The 18,717-nt window shown below is 41.9% G+C and overlaps 1 protein-coding gene across 1 annotated transcript; it reads left to right on the top strand.

Annotated features, from left to right (window-relative positions):
- Positions 1 to 4,715: 4,715 nt before the first annotated feature.
- ywhag1 (3-monooxygenase/tryptophan 5-monooxygenase activation protein, gamma polypeptide 1) lies at positions 4,716 to 18,097 on the top strand. The gene is made up of 2 exons (XM_035177999.2): positions 4,716 to 5,024; positions 15,959 to 18,097. The coding sequence occupies exons 1-2, from the start codon at positions 4,938 to 4,940 to the stop codon at positions 16,613 to 16,615; spliced, it is 744 nt and encodes a 247-aa protein (XP_035033890.1). The 5' UTR covers positions 4,716 to 4,937; the 3' UTR covers positions 16,616 to 18,097.
- The last annotated feature ends 620 nt before the right edge of the window (positions 18,098 to 18,717 follow it).

Raw genomic sequence — 18,717 nt, 5'->3', positions numbered from 1 at the left:
AAGTAGCGTTAGGTCGCCTAGGCCAGGCAGAGCGAGGCATTGTGGAAAACACATCTTTAGCACCAGGATATTTTCACATTTCACATCTTATTCTACCAAACAATGTGATTTTTGTAACAGTGGGAAGATTAACCTTGGTATTTAACTATAGTATTGCAGAGAAAGTAATAAAAAAACAACTGCCATCACTGCCAATCAAATTCAGATTCAAATTCATATCAAAGCATCTGGTTGCCATGGTGATTGATGAGGGAAGTTTTCCCAGTCATTTATTTCAGAAAATGCTTTTTTTTTACTGGTGAGTTTTAATTGTTTTTTGGGGAGTTTGAATGTGTTTAAGGACAAGTTGACGGGAGCTTAAGCTAATGCTAGGAGCACATTACATGAGGTGTGTAGCTCCTTTAAGGAAAAACCAATCCCTCTCCATTGGGTCTAATGTTATTTCAGAGAAAACATTTCTGGAAGGAGCATCAACTCGCATAACTCGCTCCCACGGTCCCATTTTTTTACTCTCACAAATCCCAAATATATCTGTGTGTTCGGCAACGTCTTGGGATTCTCACGGTGTCTTTATTTCACAGATAGGACGTATAGTTTTTGAATTATAGTTGTTTGAGTGCTGCACTCAGAGTTTAGATTTGTCTCTTCCCAGTGGGGAGAGAACAGGTGCATTCAGTTGAGTTTCCATGGCAACCAGATAACACATAGTAGGAGAGGAGGGGACTCTCTCTCTCTCTCTCTCTCTCTCTCTCTCTCTCTCTCTCTCTCTCTCTCTCTGTCTGTCTCTCTTAAACCAGCCAGCCTGTCTCTCTTTCTCTGTCTTTCTCTCTCTCTGTGTGTCTCTGTCTCTCTCACTCTCTGGGTCTCTCTGTGTGTCTCTCTCTCTGTGTCTCTCTGTGTGTCTCACTCTTTCTGTGTCTCTCTCTCTCTCTTAAACCAGCCAGTCTGTCTCTCTCTATCTCTCTGTGTCTCACTCTCTGGGTGTCTCTGTATGTCTCACTCTCGCTTAAACCAGCCAGTCTGTCTCTCTCCCTCTCTCTCCTTCTCTCTGCGTGTCTCTCTCTGGGTCTCTCTGTGTGTCTCTCTCTGTGTCAATTGTTTTATATTGAATGTTTGTCAATAGATCAATTTCACCTAAATCTTACACACTATTTCATCCTGTCACCTGCAGACAAACGTCATTTGACTTCTAGATCCAGACGAGAACGGAAACTTCTTGTGAGAACGATCCTCGACGACCACAAACCAACATAAAGACAACAAACTACTCAGCAGATAAGAGAAAATAGAGCATCAACTGTTCCAAGAGCTTCATCAACAAATAGATCTGCTCTCTGTTGTAAACATGCAGCAACCAGACATTGTGTTGAGCCTCAGAGCCGAACTCCTCCGAGCCAACAGGGAGATTATGGCTCTTAGCTGGTAGCTTGAACACCAGCTACATTGACTGCATGGCCGAGCTCACTGAGTTTCAGGCCAAGTCCAAGAGTATGGAGGCAAGTCTGCACCAGGAGCCACCTCAGCCTGAGACAAGCTGGAGCAGAATGGTGGAGGTGGAGAAGGAGAAGGAGAAGGAGAAGGAGAAGGAGAAGGAGAAGGAGAAGGAGATCCAGGCTCTGAAGGAGCAGGTGGAGCAGCTGGAACACCAGCTAAAAGACAAAGATGGTCTCATAAAGAAGGAGACCAAGAAACGGCGTGCTCGACTCAGGGCCTACATTGACTGCATGGCCGAGCTCACTGAGTGTCAGGCCAAGGCTAAGAATATGGAGGCAAGTCTGCACCAGGAGCCACCTCAGCCTGAGACAAGCTGGAGCAGAGAGGTGGAGAAGGAGAAGGAGATCCAGGCTCTGAAGGAGCAGTTGGAGCAGCTGCAACATCAGTTGAATGACAAAGATGGTCTCATAAAGAAAGAGACCACGAAATGGCGTGCTTGCTTGAGGGCCTACATTGACTGCATGGCCGAGCTCACTGAGTGTCAGGCCAAGAGTATGGAGGCGAGTCTGCAGCAGGAGCCACTTCAGCCTGAGACAAGCTGGAGCAGAGAGGTGGAGGTCGACAAGGAAAAACAGGCTCCGAAGGGGCAGGTCAACCTGCTGGAGGTCGGACAGAGGAGGCCGATGGTTAAGCTCATTAACAAGAACCAGCTCATCACATGCGAAACCAAAAAAAGGAGAACTCCCTACATCGGCTGCCCGGGCTTGCGCACTACAAAAGAAAAGGAGCATAGGAAGAGTCGGGGCTGGAGGTGAAGCAGGAGGAGACGACTCCAACTATGGGACTGAGCTGCAGAAAGGTGGAGGCGGAGATGAGCTGGAGCAGAGAGAAGAGGTGGAGAAGGAGAAAAAGGCGAATCCCTTCACCCATTCTTACCTCACCCACTCCTTCCCTCCTTGGCCCCGCCACCCTCACCCTTTTCCTACTCCTCAAAACAAACCCCTCCCCCGTTCCCTCTTTGTACAATATTATAAATATTTTAATGATGTGAATGTTGTAAATATGTTAAATTTTGTGAATAAATATAACTAGTACAGTAACATCTACCTCTGTCTTTCTGAATATAGATACAGGATTCATGGCCCTGATCAATTAACACAGTGTTGGAGTGAAACAAATCAGTGTGATTCATTTAATTTGCCACTATTCATAGCAACACAGCACAGCAACAGAAGACAAACAATGTTTCTTTACTTTTTTACATTTGGTCTAATCTATATATTAATTATGACAACAATACAATAATAATAATAATAATAATTAATAACCTTGTCATCAGTTAGTTTTCATATTTAATTTAACTGTTTGCTGATGATAAATGTAAAAATCACGAAATTAGGCAAATATCTGTTCTGTAAATCGTGAAGATTTCACAGCATCTTTTGGGTAACAATGTCTATTTTAAGTTGTTCTCTTGTTTACAAATGATACAAAGATTTGTTGGAACCATTTTGAAACAAATGAATAAGTGGAGCTGTAATCATTATGATGGAATGACCAGAGGTAATAGAATCAAACTGCTGAGCTTTTTTGAGTGGACTTCAATCTGACAAACAGCTGGAAACCGCTGCAGGTGTCAAGAGGGAAATCCTTGGCAGTGGTCTCAGGAAAATCTGTGCATCCAGGATTTCAGATCATTTCATGATCTGCTCCATCTTTTAACAGGTGGAATCAGAGCCAGAAAAACGATTTTTCTTCGTCCTGGTCCCGAGCAACACAAACTCGCTGTTGGCAAGTAGGAATGTTAAAGGCTCGTGCTGTCAGGTTTAGTTAAAGCAGGAGGACCCAAGATGCAGAGACAAAAGTTGAAACAAAAAGTCTCCTTTTAATGAGGCAGAGTTCTTTACAAAACAAAATCCAAAAAGGCCACAGTTCTCAAAATACACAAAAGAGCAAAACAGAAAAAGCAAGGGAACACTAGAAGACACTAACAAGTGAGGGATGATGGAGGAGAAATGACATTGGGTGGAGAGACTTATATACACAGGGGAGGCAGGGGTTATTGGACACAGGTGAAACACATGTGCAGACAAACACAAGGTCGGGAAACAGGACAAAGACAGGAAGTAAAAGGTGGAAACGCACAAGGAGCAGAAACCACAAAAATATTTTTTATTATATTATTGTTGGTATTATTATTATTATTTCATTTCTGGTTGCTTGTGAGTTTCATATTGTTTATTGAACAGCACTTTCACTGCATGAAAAGAAGAATTTGTGTCAGTTAATGCCCCTGTAAATTTCTGAGGAAGTTCAGGTTAACGACTGTTCACAGGAATCTGCAGGCAGCACAGAAAACTGCCAGGTACTGCAGGGAATTGAGGTGGGGTTCCAGTTTTGGCAGTTTTACAAGCCTGACAAGCTTGGCAGTTGACCCCCCTGCTCCTAGGTCTCTAGGGGGGCTTTTTCACATGTAAATGACAAAACTGTGATTTTAACTAATGCAAATCCGGATAGTTTCACTCAGTGGTGCAGAGGTTACACCTTTTTCGAAAAGGTACTAACTCCCTTTTAAGAAAATCTCTCCTATAAATACATCAGGCTTAGTATAATTATAGAATCATAAATGCCTTATATAAGTAAGTATGCTATAATGAGTGTAAGCAGTGATACCATTTTCCGGTTAGATCTGATGATATATCTAAGAGAAGTCTTTCTGCTGACACCAAAACACTGTGCTTCACATAAAGCATATCAGCTGTGTCACCGCGTGACAAAGTCCCAACCATTTGTCCTCCCAAACTACTGGGAAAAACTCAGCACCATATTCACATGTCCATGGCATACTAAGCTGTTGACTCTGCTGAAATTGCCTCATAATTTGGACTTCAATTGTCCTACTGTTGTCATTAAACTTTCCCAGTATTCCATTAAAACACTCAACACTTTTTTCCAAAGCAACTTACAGTAAGTGCATTCAACTCTGAGGGTACAAACACAAAACAGCAAGAATCATGTAAGTACATTAACTTAACACCAGAACGAATAAACTGGTCGTCAGTCACATACTCATCCTATATAAATGTAAATACTACTGTTATTATTACTAATATTATTATTACTCATTTCATTGTTATTATTATTATTACGTTTGAACTGAAGTCAGTGTTATAATTCTCATCTTGTAAATGTGTAATAACGTCTGAGGCTGCTGTCACTCAGTGTGAGGACACGCCTCCTGTGGGCGGTGACTCCACCGGGGGGGGAGAGAGCTGGGAGGGGGAGGGGCGTCAGACAGACGGACAGACAGCAGCTGCAGCGCGAGGAGCTTCTATCTCCGCTCCGCTTCAAACACGTTCACATTACGACGTCCAGCTCCACACACACAGCACAGCCACACGCGCACACGCACACACACACACACACACACTCACACTCTCTCTCACAGATACGCTCTCTGTGTCACACACACTCCACACACACACACGACGACGACGACCACAATGGTAGACCGCGAGCAACTGGTGCAGAAAGCCCGGCTGGCCGAGCAGGCGGAGCGGTATGATGATATGGCAGCTGCCATGAAGTCGGTAAGTAGCTTCCTTTGTCACCAACTTTCTCCTCCACACTGCTGTCATGTCTGTGCCAGCATGAGGGCAGTGACACGCGCACAGGAGACGGCGGCTCCGTGTGGAGACGCTCGCGTTTGACAGTAGAGGGGGAAGCGTCAGTGAGGCGGTGAGCACACGACATGTGAGAAGAAGACATGACTGGGATAAACCACCGCTGTGCTGGGGTTTGTCTGACCAGCATCGTTCTGGGAGTGCGAGGCCCAGAAAAGCCCGTGTTCACATTCCCCCAGACATTTGCCTCACTTCACCTCCACGGCTCAGATGGAGCGAGGTGCGGTTGATTCATTCACGGCGAGGCGGCGGGGGGCTGCGGTGGATTGTGGTTGTGTGTGAAATGCGGACTGTTTGATCTTGGGGCGGTGCCTTTGGCCGGGCTCCTCTCTACAAGGCTGCAAACAAGCGATGGAAACAACGCACAGAAATAACGCACAGCCCCGTTGTTTAACTGTGTGCGTGGCGCAAATGGAGCTTTGAGAATAGGAGGGACCGCGGAGAAAGATGCGCAGAGGACGAGGTGTATAGCTGGGTACCATGATGATGAGGGGCATCATAGGCTGAGGTGATGGTGATGGTCGTGTTGGCTCGATGCTGAGCACCACATCGTGTGTGTGTGTGTGTGTGTGTGTGTGTGTGTGTGTGTGTGTGTGTGTGTGTGTGTGTGTGTGTGTGTGTGTGTGTGTGTGTGTGTGTGTGTGTGTGTGTGTGTGTGTGTGTGTGTGTGTGTGTGTTACACCAGCCACACACTCTGTCCTCCTATTCGTGCGCATCGGAAACAGCTGAAGGTTGATGATCGCAATCGATTAGTGCAGAAGGAAACGCGCAAACGACGAAGCGTTCACCCCTCAGACGTGGGTGTAGGGACAGCTTTCCAGAAAGCTCAGTAGATGTCATATTGCAGCAAATGCAGTTTTTTTTTTGTTGCTGTGCGAGCTGTGGCATGACGAGCTGCCTGTTGTCTAATCGATGCTGTGCAGCAGCAGCAGCAGCCGCATCCCTGCGTCCTCGGCCTCCTCCAGCAGGTCTCCACACACAGAGGCGTGCCGCAGCATCTGCCAAGATGCAGCACAGGCCCACCCGTAGTGCACCATTTCACAGGCAGCCTTTTCATCACAGCCCCACAAAAGGCTGCATCTCCCCATATCATCAGTTATCTGGACAATGGCATCACACAGGGATGGACACATTGGCAGGGGAAGAGTAGGGGTGGCGGGATGTGAGGTGTGACAAGGCCCACTCTCCTTTTATCACAAAGATTGGTCTTAATATCCTAATGGAGGCTCATATTGTGGCTGTGGACACCAATGGTGGCTTCAAAGTGCTAATATAAGAATTTATATTAGCTTTATCCTCTATTTTCATTTTATATTCAAAGGCCTTAGTTTTGGTGTCATATTTCTATAATTTGAATCTATATATGATCAGATTTGTATGACTCCTATCTGTTTGCCACCAGCAGCAGTGTCAGCATATGCCAAAGCTGTAAGCAGCTTTCAAGACAAAATAAGTGGGAAGCTCCTGTCTCTACATCAGCTTCAACTCTAGGAGTCAACAAGTAAGCTGTCAGCGTATTTAAAGGCCATGGTGTGCACTGCACTTTAGGACCAGGGTGTAGTGGTAATACCAGAGGGGGCCGAGCTCCACCCCTTCCAATTTATGCCGAGTCAGAGAGAGCGAGCGAGGGAGAGAGCTGCCCCTCACCCAGCCAGTCTCTCTGCAGCACTGGGCAGCGGGGTGTGTCTGCTGCCTCGCCCATCATTTGAGGGGAATCCCTTGCCACTGCAGGCATGGTAACCGTGCCAACGGAACCAAATAACCAGGATCACAGCACGCGGCACTGCTCCCATCCTCCAAGGGATTGTAACGCTTCAGAGAACAGGAACCAGGCACAACCAAAAAATAATGATAATGTTGGTGGGCCGCTCTTAGCACTGTAATTTAAATTCTTTTATCACCGTAAATTGTAAGATTATAGTGAACTAGTTGTACAGCAGGTCACATCAGTTATAAGCTTAAAGCTTCAATAACTGAGCCACAACTTTCTTTACCAAGAGATAAAGGACAAACGATAAGATTTATCGAAAAATCATCAGGGGCTGTGTGTGTGTGACTCATGAACTCTGCTTGTCTTCTGGGGTCAGCTGTGGGTGTAAGTATTTATTTGTAACCCAGTACCAGGGTTTAAATCTATAAAGCACAAAACCTAGGTCCCCAGCTTACATTACATTCACTTGGTGTCTTTCTATTCACCTTAGACCTTGAGTTAGGACATAGAACTAGGAAAAAAGAAAAGAAGATTTAAGAAATACGTTTTTTTTATGTTTTGACCCTATATTGTTCACACGGAATGATTGAAGTCCATTGAAATCACAAAAAAAAGCTTCAAAATGTGTGATTTGTGCTACAGGAATGGGGTAAATGTTACCACTTCTGTAAATTGGGTGTCTCTTAGCAACTCAAACATCCTTCTCTCAATACTGAGGATGAAGATGATGTCATCACAAAATTGCCCCAGAGTTAAAGTCCTTGCTTTCAAGGGTTTTGCCTGGAAAGTATTACCAAAATATTACTAAATCAACAACATGCCACAAAATACTATCTATTTCTATGCAATATATTATGTATTTCTACTCTGCAGTGTGCAACTGTATATTGTACTTAGACTGTATTTATTAAAAATGGTCATGCAGTTAACCATTGTTCTTAAGAGCCATTTTTGAGAGTGATTGTGAATATTACCTGTACTACAGTTTGCATATTTCATGAAACCATTGCATCCACATTGGGCACAGTAATGATTTATTCTTAAGGTTGGCCTCACAAAGCTAAATCAATACACTCATTTTATTGTAATAAATACATTTCCAGTTTTTGGAGAATGTTACGTGTTTTTTACCAGTGTCTCTTAAAAGAGCACACAAGTATTTAGTCACTTTAAACTAAACACATTTTGTTTTCTTTAGTTATAATATTACTGATAAAAGAAGATAAAGACATTTTTTTAACTCATTCACCAAATCAAAGGTTTAATAATAAAGATCAATGACGTACTAAGTACCATAACATTTTGAATTTGGTGACGTTATCTTTTTAAACCTTCAGAGTATTTATTAGTGTGAGGAGCGATAAAAGTCTACTTGGCCATTTGTGGTATAAAATTCTACTTCTGCTCTCACAAAACAAAAAATCACTAATTGTCAAGTAATTTTTAAACGTTCTGAACAGAAAAAGCTAACACAATGTTTGCTTTCATACCACACTTGTTCTCCTTTCACAGCCCAGGTCTGACCTGTGTTCAAACCAGGTTTGACTGCATTCACAAGTTAATACCTGGGCATGATCATTGTCAGAGATAACAGTCTGCACCTGGAGCTGAATACAAATCCCTGATAACATAGAGAGTTACACAGAATTGTATTACATAAAGCTACTGCACAATAAAGATTACATTTCAATTACTTTCCCTCTCTGCCTCTTTCTATCTCATTAGCTTTTCTTTAAAACTGCCAGTCATACATGAATGTTCAAAATACAATTTATTAAAACCCCTTGTTTGATTACCAAATCAGTGACAGGCAATGTCCGATTCAAGTTTGGTCCAAATGGGGAGCGAGGCTACGAAACCACTTGGAATGATGGTTACTGGGCCTTTTCAAACCATTTGACATCCAACAGCAGCTGAGACTGTTGTTGTGTTTGTCTTTTTTTACACAGTTTCTATGTCAAACATCTTAATTATAAATAACTATAGATAAAAAGAATACACAAATCCAACAATACATACTGAACTTGAATTAAAAAAATAAACATTTTTTACGTAAAATATACACTGGAATGCACATCTATTCAAACGATAAATCAGTCCGGTTCTTGTAACAAATTCAGGAAATACTGCAGCAACATCCACGTTGTGAATGCAACCTCTTCACAAACATGACAACATTCCTATCTGTGCCATTCTTCACACATGACGTGAACAGTCACACACTCATCCAGCTGCAGAGCTGTGAACTATGTGTCTCAGGAAGTGCATGGCACAGTGAGCCAGGGCTTCCATCACACACAATAAACTGAGAACATTACTCTGCCATGGAAGTTCGTTCAATACATTAACAGATAGCCTGCACTGCAGCTGCTCCATAGTATCTGTGTTTCATATGTATTTACTATGTGATGAAGTTTTTACTGAATTGAATGAAGAAATTGCAGTGTTATTGCTGTTCATATGCTGTAAATGTAGCGTATGGAACCATACACAACCACATACTGATAAACCAAATAACTACTGGTTTCTTCTGTTGTACGTTATATTTAAATGTCAGTGTCAACCCTTCTTAAAATTGCCAGAAAAACACCATAACTGTTTCTCTGAAGTCAAGGGCATCTGATTTGTCTGTTGCTAGGGAAACAACATACATAGAGAAATAAGGACCTGAAACATAATATATGTTGACACCTGACGTTCTCACAGTTTAAATCAAAATCATTCGGCTACCTGTGTCTTTGCAGCAAGACACATTTTCACACAGAAATCATTGTTGTGTGCACTGTACAGGAGTGATCAAAATCTCCACAGGAGTGGGTGTGAGTGGGATGCTGCATCTTTAGGGACATACCTTCAAGTTAAAATGAGAGTCATAGTCTCTAAATGTGCACATAATGTAACTGGAGGACTGTTTTTTTTTGTATTTGACACATGCTGAGCTTTATTTTAGATGCAATCAGTGCACAAAACTAGGAAATGGGGCTATAGCCCCAGCAAATGTCTGTCTCCTCTCAGTCTCTGCTTCCTGTTCCAGTTTATCCTCATCTTCCTCTTTCAGTATTTGTCTAGGGGGCATAGGAAGCATCAATCTTATATTGCTTTATTTCTGAGGTAGGAGCGTTCTCCTAAATCTCAGTCCAATTACAAATGCAATGCAGCCAATGTCATCTGAGGACATTCGAGGATGTCCTGCGATGTGTCCTGACTCGGTGGTGAGTCACATAGGCACGACGTACACCCACCCCGCTACACCTACCATATTTACAGCAATATGTGAACTGTGTGATATTGCTCAACAGTACTTATCGTGATGCATCATTCAGTTCTGCTGATGTCTACTTTTTCTTACTCATTTTAAACGAGTGCAGGGGCACTAATGCAAGCAGCATCACATTGTCATTGACCTGCAGTTGTATTATAGTTCATAAGAAGGGAAGGACAGCTTAAGATGAAAAAGAAGAAAGGATTCACGTACATTAGTTATTGAAAACCTCTTCTCAGTGTGGAGTGTGAACAAGAACATGTAGGATTTTTACATTTCTCTACCAGGTGTTGTCCCTGACAATAACCCTGCTTTTATTAAAACCAAATTCTCAACTGCACCACAGGAGTGAGGCTTCTCAAGGCAAAATCTAATGTTAAAGATAGAAGTGAAAGCGATCTGCAGATATTGAGCTGATACTCATCTTTTTCTTTTTGTCAAATAATCAGTGTGATCTTTAAAATGGGTGTTGTCACAAGTTCATTATTCTATGGGGAAAACACATGACTAACCTACTGATAAGCCTCCAAAGGCATTAACCTTTAAACTGGACTTCCTGGATTTTGTATCTCACAACACACACTTGCATTTTTTAATCCTCCTAGTTCCACACTGTTCTCTTTCAGCATTCAAACACCATTTACTTCATAGACAGATTAGAAGCGATGTGGCAGGATCCAGCAGGCACAGATGTTGAATAACTGCACAATTGTCTTTGAGGAGACACAGTCACTCCTCAGTAATACTGCCGTAGTGACAGTGACACAATAACCAGAGCACAGTAAGCTAGGTAATGGCTTGGTCAGCAGTGGCTCTGAGCCAGACAAGGACACTGCTCTACGATCTTAAGAAGGGCTTTTAAAAATGTTAGATGTTGCTGAACTGTAATTCTTTCTAGCTTGTAAAAAAAATTCCTCCATACTCTAAGCTTTTTTGTTTGGGTTCTGTGTTTTTGATTCTTGGTTCAATACATACATTTTCACTTGAAGCTATTTAATGTTACAGGAATGGTTGAAGTTGGTTCATATTGCCTCAGCACCATGATGGTGGTTATATATTGGGAATTGTATGCACCTGAATGAGTTAGCAGGGTTATTGTCTGGGAAGAGCAGGGACTAATGAAGAGAGTGATTTTTGAGAAGATCTGGGTTCTGAGAAGATGGACCAACTCTAAAAATACAAGTGTGAAACTAAATCCTGTGGCATCGAGACAGTCTATGACCAACTATTAGTCATGCTATTACCCAATAATCTCAGTAGTGTCATTGTTATTAATGCAATTAGTCAACATGTGATGACACTAGTGAAACCAAGTTGTCATCTGGAATTGCAAAAACACAACTGTGATGTTGTTATAGCCAGCCACAGCAGGTATTGTTCTTTCTATGTTGTCATGGAATTGCATGGGCGACCCAATGGTCTTATACTGTACATCCATTATATCTTTTAATAAGCCATTACTTTCTAGATAATATTTGAACCATTATGTAACTTTTTTTTATTTTTTTTTTCACTTTTGGTTACATTGTGTGTTGCCTGTTTATTTAATCACAGTAGAATACCAACAGAGTGCCCCCCAGCTCACATTAACGAGTGTTTGGCCTCTCTGCATACCAGTCCGGTCGCCTCATTAGGTCTACGCATCTTTCTCATTCTGTTTGAGTGATCAGCCTTTAGTGCATCTTATTTTTGGCTCTCTGCTTTAATTATGGGAAAGCTACTGTCATAGGTGGTAGCTTAGCAACAAACAGCTACCTGAGGCTTCCTCTTCATTACTAAGACACTCGCATACACTGCCATGCATCCATCCTTTTTTTTAGTACCAGGCTCATTGAAGCTAAACCAGCTAGCCCCATTCACACCGCCAGTGACGTCAGGTAGACCACGGTGCCTTTGTGCTGTGCTGCCTGAAAGAGGGTCAGTAGGGGGGCAGGAGGGGGGTTGTCACATCAAGTTAGGAGACCGGGGAGTGACAGCAAATGAGCAGGGAAAAGAAGGAAGTAAAGCCTGGAACAGGAAGAAAAATGGGGAGCTGTGGGACTGTGGCAAGCCTCTACCATGTGGGTGTGGATTGTAACCTATTTCATGAAAATGTGGTGGGAATAACCTGGCCTCCACTCAGATCCTCTCACACCCCCAGCCATGCAGCTCTTACTGTGGATATTAATGGCCATGCAGTAAGGCTGTCAAAGACGGAGTTATTGATTGTCCTTGCTGGCCTTTTGTTTGTATTAACACTCAGTTGTATGGAATTTTGACCGCCTAGTGCAAGGATGAGTCATGAGAGAGCAGGCGCAATTGATGAGCTTTATGGGTAGACAGAGCTCTATTGTCATCCCTGCACCAGAGCTTCCGTCAGGGCTTTCTGCTCACCCTGCAGCCCTCTGAAACAATTGCAGCCATGTTTGTACAGATGGGTTGTTTAGAATTGTTTTTTCTGACCTCTCTGTTGCTCAAGTGCTGACCCAGTCTTCTTGTTGCATTTTCTGCAGCTAAGCTACTCATTTAGACTAATTGTAATTTAATGAACTGAGGCATAGAGCAGTGTAGAGTAGAGGTTTTTCTTCAGGAATGACTAATGGGGGGGTAGGGTTACTTTCTCCTAGGCTTGTAAGTGGGGTCATTATGCAACAGATGTCATTTTATTGTTTGCCAGTACAGAGGTTATTTTAGATATGACCGCTGTAAAAAAATTTACGATGTTTCGTGCAGAAACACTCCTTAGTGAACAAACATAAACCTCCCCCACCCTGGTACAGGTCCTCTAGAGGCTGCATGGTTCATTACATTGCACAAGCATACTGATGATTAAGCGCTAAGCCTTGCTAATAAGCTGTGGAAAATTAAAAAAGAATCTTTTCAGAATTCTTCAGAACAAGTCATGTGATCAAATCTATCAGTATTTGTTTTCTCTGACGAGCATTAAGGTTGTCTGTAAATTTCTTGGCATCACTTTGGTGTCAGATTGGCCAAGTTGGTATTTCATTTTATGGTGGCAACAGAGGAACGAGATACAGTGGGATGAAAGTTATTTTTATTAAAATTCATGTCAATTTTTAGATTGATATTTTCGGTGTAATTATATCAAACATTGGTAGCGGTCATCATCTGGTCATCATGAATAAAAACAAACTGGAATCTACAGCCTTGCAAGCAACTTTGGGAAGCTGTTGTTTTAAACAATGGTGCTTTGAGCTAAATGCTAAAATCAGCATGCTAAATTACATATAGTCAACATGCTATTACATTTAGCAGGTATTTACAAATTTCAAAACCCTAGCTTAACTTTCTATCATTGCTAATTAGCAGTGCTGCAGAGGCTGATGGAAATTACATCAGTTTTGCTAGTATTTGATCACAAAGTTGTCAGAAAAATAGACATTTTGACTCAATAAGAGGCACATATGGAAAGTTAGTGGATGAGCAAAGTCCGAACACTTTCTTCCCCTGGGACCTCAACTAGCGCTAGAAAATTTGACACTAATCTATCAAACAGATGTTGAGACATTGTGTAGGAATCTTAAATGTCTTTACATGATGTTCTGCCAATCTAGCAGCATATGTCAAGATATCCAGTGGTTAACTAAAAACATTTACCTTCTAATTGCATTAGAGGAAAAGTCAGGTATCATAAAAATCTATAGAATTAATCTTTAAGGGACATTAAATATCTGTACCAAATCTCATACCAATCCTTTTAATCATAGTCATTGTCACAACATTTCACATAGGTTTGTCTCATGATCCCGATAGTTGTAAAGTCAGGGACCTCCAAAGTCAGGAGGTATCATCCTCTTGGGACCATGAATTTAATAGCCATCTATCCAATACTTGTTGAGATATTTCTGTCAGGAGGTGTTGGACAGAACGATATTCAGAATGTCATGGACTGAAGAGCTGGCAGTTTGATGGTGATTAGGAAAGCTCTTGAATTTTTTTAAGATTCGGGTTCATTCAGCATGGGCATGTTCACTAAACAGACTGGATAGACGGATCAACTGACTGACTTCCCTATCCTCAGGCCTGTATGGCACAAGATGGAACATGTCTGAAGTTAAAGGATTGCTTGTGGATTTAGGGTCCACCCATGTGTCTCGGTGTATAGGTCACTATAAAGGTGCAATACATGAGGTAGCTTGTTAGCACTAGTCCACAGTGCTGCATCTTTCTCCATACCATCCACTACATCAGCATCCTAAGTATTAGCAGCTTGTGGCCACTGTCTCCAGCAGAGATAATTCACTCCTCACAAACAAAGCAGATTTTGCAGTCACCATGGAAACAGGAGATTGCATCAGAGATTGCTGTTTGCCCTCTACTGCCTCCCTTTAACAGTTCAAGCAATCCTATTGATGAACATGGTCAGCTCTGCTGCTTTAAATTCGACTAGCACATAGAATGAAAGTGAAGATGGGCGTGGACGTACATATAAGGGTAAATGCATACTGAGAACAAAATTGTTTGATGAGGACATAATGAGTCATGCATATGTGTCAATCGAGACTGTAAAAACAACAGCAACATGGATTAGCAGCTTGTGTTTGCTATTGTAGAGTAACACTGCTGCGAGTTCGTTGTGACTGCAAAGCACCTCAAAGGTTAGAGGATTAAGCTTTCTACTGTGTCAGTGTGCTTGAGCAAGATGCTGTGGCTCTGCCATGTGTCCTTTGCACCCCATCATGCAGTTCAACCTCTTTGAACACAGTGTGACCCCACCTGCATGTTGAGGACAAAGATGATGATACATAAACTTTTTTTGACTGTAATGAAGCAAATAACAAGCAAATATTGCAGCAAATAAGAAAATAAGAAATGAAATATCTATCATTGTCTCCATAAGATGAATCCTGTCTACCTAGTTGATTCTCCATTTTTTGTTTAGCATTTGTCATGGGACTGACATTTAAAAGATCTATTGTATGGATTGCGGTGTTTCTCCTAACATTGCCTATGTGTAATTATCAACTGGGAATATCCCCCAGTCCAAAGTGTCCAGGGTAAAATATGTAAATATGTGACAACATTTTGAAAATTCATTCATGTAAATTTCCAACAATTATTGAAGAAGTGTTGTTTTGATTAACTTTCCTCAACCTTATTTACTTCCATTGCTGCAGAAAAGCTGTATGTTTGTCCCCTTTGTTTTTTGAAAACAAATGATTGACTGAAACATGATTCCCCACTTTTAGTGAATTTTCTTTTACCTTGTGCAGTTAGCCACTTCTTCAATGCACAACTTCAATTTAAACTGAAAGATATTTGTGTGTCAATATAAAGTATATCAGTTTTAAACCCAAAGTGTAAAGTTATGTTGACCGACATAGTGTTCAGTAAAAGCATTGTGAAGAGCTGTTCCACGTGATCTGCAGGGGCCCCCCTGCTCATGGAACTGAAATCTGTGCTGAAAAAGAAAGTAACAACAGGCTTTACACTCAGAAAAGGTCTGTAAAGATGCCTCTGCTGCACAGTCCCAGTGGGGTATAAAGGATTAAATCCTCCAGCCAGACACAGGCCTGTCAAAACAAAAGCAGCTTTCAGACCTTTGGACAGCCAATCAGGAGTCACCTGACGGGATGATGTCATAGTGGTGGGGGCGTGTCTGACTCTTCTGGATGCAGTGGATCTTGTCTTGGATGTTGTAGAGTTTGTTGGGAGCCATTCGTGACAGTTGTAGCTTTGTATTTCTTTACGTATTCTGTTGTCTTGTAATTGTTGTAGCTGGATGTGCTGTATTTAACACACTTTAGTGTGGATGGTCATATTTTATTATCAGCTTTTGAATTTTTGATACCTTTCCTCAAATTTTACATAAATGAGACAATTCACATGCTAATGCCTGCATATATATCTCTCTGTTGTTTTTTTTAGGTCACAGAGCTGAATGAAGCACTATCCAATGAGGAGAGGAACCTGCTCTCTGTGGCCTATAAGAACGTGGTCGGAGCGAGGCGCTCATCCTGGCGCGTCATCTCTAGTATTGAGCAGAAGACGTCGGCTGATGGCAATGAGAAGAAGATCGAGATGGTGAGGGCCTACCGGGAAAAGATAGAGAAGGAGCTGGAGACCGTCTGCCAGGATGTGCTCAACCTCCTTGACAACTTCCTGATCAAGAATTGCAATGAAGAGCAGCAGGAGAGCAAGGTGTTCTACCTGAAGATGAAGGGCGACTACTACCGCTATCTGGCCGAGGTGGCCACGGGGGAGAAGAGAGCCGCGGTGGTTGAGTCCTCTGAGAAGTCCTACAGTGAGGCCCATGAGATCAGCAAGGAGCACATGCAGCCCACCCATCCCATCCGCCTGGGCCTGGCTCTCAACTACTCCGTCTTCTACTACGAGATCCAGAACGCCCCCGAGCAGGCGTGCCACCTGGCCAAGACCGCTTTCGATGACGCCATCGCCGAGCTGGACACCCTCAACGAGGACTCCTACAAAGACTCCACTCTCATCATGCAGCTGCTACGAGACAACTTGACGCTGTGGACAAGTGACCAGCAGGATGACGAGGGCGGCGAGGGCAACAATTAAAGAGTCCAAAACCTCATTCTGCCAAAACAACACAACACGCGCGCTCACAAATGATGACAAAATAAAAATAGTTTGAAAAAAGTTCTTAGAAACAAAAAAAGGGAGGGTGGGATGGGGCGGTTGAACATCGGCAGCCAATTTAGCTGATGGTACTAACGTGGCTGCTGTTCTTTATTTTTCCAGTTAAAAGTGAAAAAAGTAGGAGGAGGGAAGACAATTTTAGTTTGAGAAATAACCTTAAATTAAAAAAAAAGAAGGAAGCCCCCTACTTGATAGCCTCTGCAGCATTTGCCAAAATACCACTGTAGAAGCAAGAGGTATGTTGTTCATCACAGTGTGACTGTCAGGTTACGATACCTTCACACTGGCAGAGACTGGTCTTATCGCGCAAATGAAGCTGAGCTGTCTTATTGTATTTTGTGAGGGGAGTTCAGAAATTGAGTTCCGATGCTTGAGCAACTAGAAAATTAGGGTAACCTTGAATGTCATGGCCTTGTTTAGAGAGAGAGAGAGAGAGAGAGAGATGGAGAATGAGTGGGGGAGCAGACAGGTTACAGAAGTGAAGACATGCTTTTCGGGGTGTCGAACTTCATTACGTAACAAACGTACCCGGCATCTTTAGTTGCACCACATTATGATCGCTGAGTGAGAAGCAGGTTGTGTCTGTTATTGAAGATAACATTAAAAAAATAATGTTTTTGTTTGCTTTGTGTCAGGTATGTGTCACACAGTCATACTGTAACTTAAAATACAAATCCATGAAGTAAAGTTAGTGCAGCTTGTCCCTCTCATGTGCTGATGTGCTTTATTGAATAAATTAACTGTTTTTGGACACACAATTCTTATTGTCAGTATTGTTGTTACTATAACAACTTCTATTGGGTCCTTATGCTCATATGAAATGATTTGAAAAATCTGGATAGCAGAAAAATGAATTTTAACTAATGTGATGTTTGAAAATTATTAAACAATAAACGAGTCCACCCTTAAACTCCAGTTATGCTATCTTCATAACAAGAAGTAGGATCTCTGAAACGGCACCTGTAACCACAGACTTGATTTGAGACCCAAGTACAATTTGTGGATAGAGCACATGCAATGTTAAGTGGAAGCTCTAAAAGCAGATTTGAGATTTGTGGATTTACTTCGTCTTCAGTTTCTTCTTGGTCAAGAAATGCACTTGCCTATTATACTGTTTCTTCAGTGTAAGATGATAACTGCTCCAATATTCTCCATAATACAATATTGTGCATGCTGGTGATGTATTTATACAGTAGCTTCAATTTATTAACTTATACTGTAGATGTTATGTATTCATATGAACATGGAATTACTAGACTTTAATCAGATTATTTTCTATTTATTTCTTTTTATTGCAATTGTTAGCTAGCTTATTTTAATCTGTGTTTTCTTTACTCCATTTGCTGAAGTACGCTATACCAAAACAGTGATTGTTAACAATAAATTGATCTGTTACAGACATCGCTATGGTGACATGCAGTTCTTGGCAAGGGTGACAGAAAGTGAAGAAAACTTGACATTTGATGTCTGAAGCTGAAATGGGCTGTTCACAACACAGAATGGCTGCTTTCAGAGTTTTTAAATTACACAGTGCAAGTTTCTCAAAACTGCACTTTATTAAATTCATCCATTCATTTATTATATATACACTGCTTATTCTTTTGAGGGTGGCAGGGGAGCTGGAGCCAATAGCTGACATTGGCAGACAGGAAGGGTCTACCCTGGAGAGGTAACCAGTATATCACAGGGCCAATTTACAGAGATAACCATTCACAATATTAACGTCTATGGTCAATTTAGGGTCTCCAATTAACCTAACCCCAATCTTTGGACTGTGGAAACCCACAAACATAGAGAGGACATGCAAAATTCACAAAGAAAGGCCCCTACCAAACCGGGATACAAACCTGAAACCTTGCTGACAGAATGCAAACAGAAGCGATAGCCATAGCTAAATTATTCAATTTCAACAGTGAAATTGAATAATTTAGATTTGGTCATCCGACTTGTATCTGTTTCTAACTCTGGAAAAAAAACCAAAGACACATTTCGGAAGAAGAAAACAGGTGTAAAGTCAAATC

Source organism: Hippoglossus stenolepis, chromosome 15 (assembly GCF_022539355.2).
Source record: "Hippoglossus stenolepis isolate QCI-W04-F060 chromosome 15, HSTE1.2, whole genome shotgun sequence".
Lineage (NCBI taxonomy): Eukaryota > Metazoa > Chordata > Actinopteri > Pleuronectiformes > Pleuronectidae > Hippoglossus > Hippoglossus stenolepis.
The sequence above is the reverse complement of the archived record's forward strand: the minus strand, read 5'-3'. Positions and strand labels throughout refer to the sequence as shown.

What these genes read in the sequence shown, in the direction of transcription:
- ywhag1 (XM_035177999.2), top strand. Translation starts at nt 4,938, where the DNA reads ATGGTAGACCGCGAGCAACTGGTGCAGAAAGCCCGGCTGGCCGAGCAG. An exon ending in TGGCAGCTGCCATGAAGTCG is followed by an intron (nt 5,025 to 15,958) that starts GTAAGTAGCTTC and finishes TGTTTTTTTTAG; the next exon opens with GTCACAGAGCTGAATGAAGC.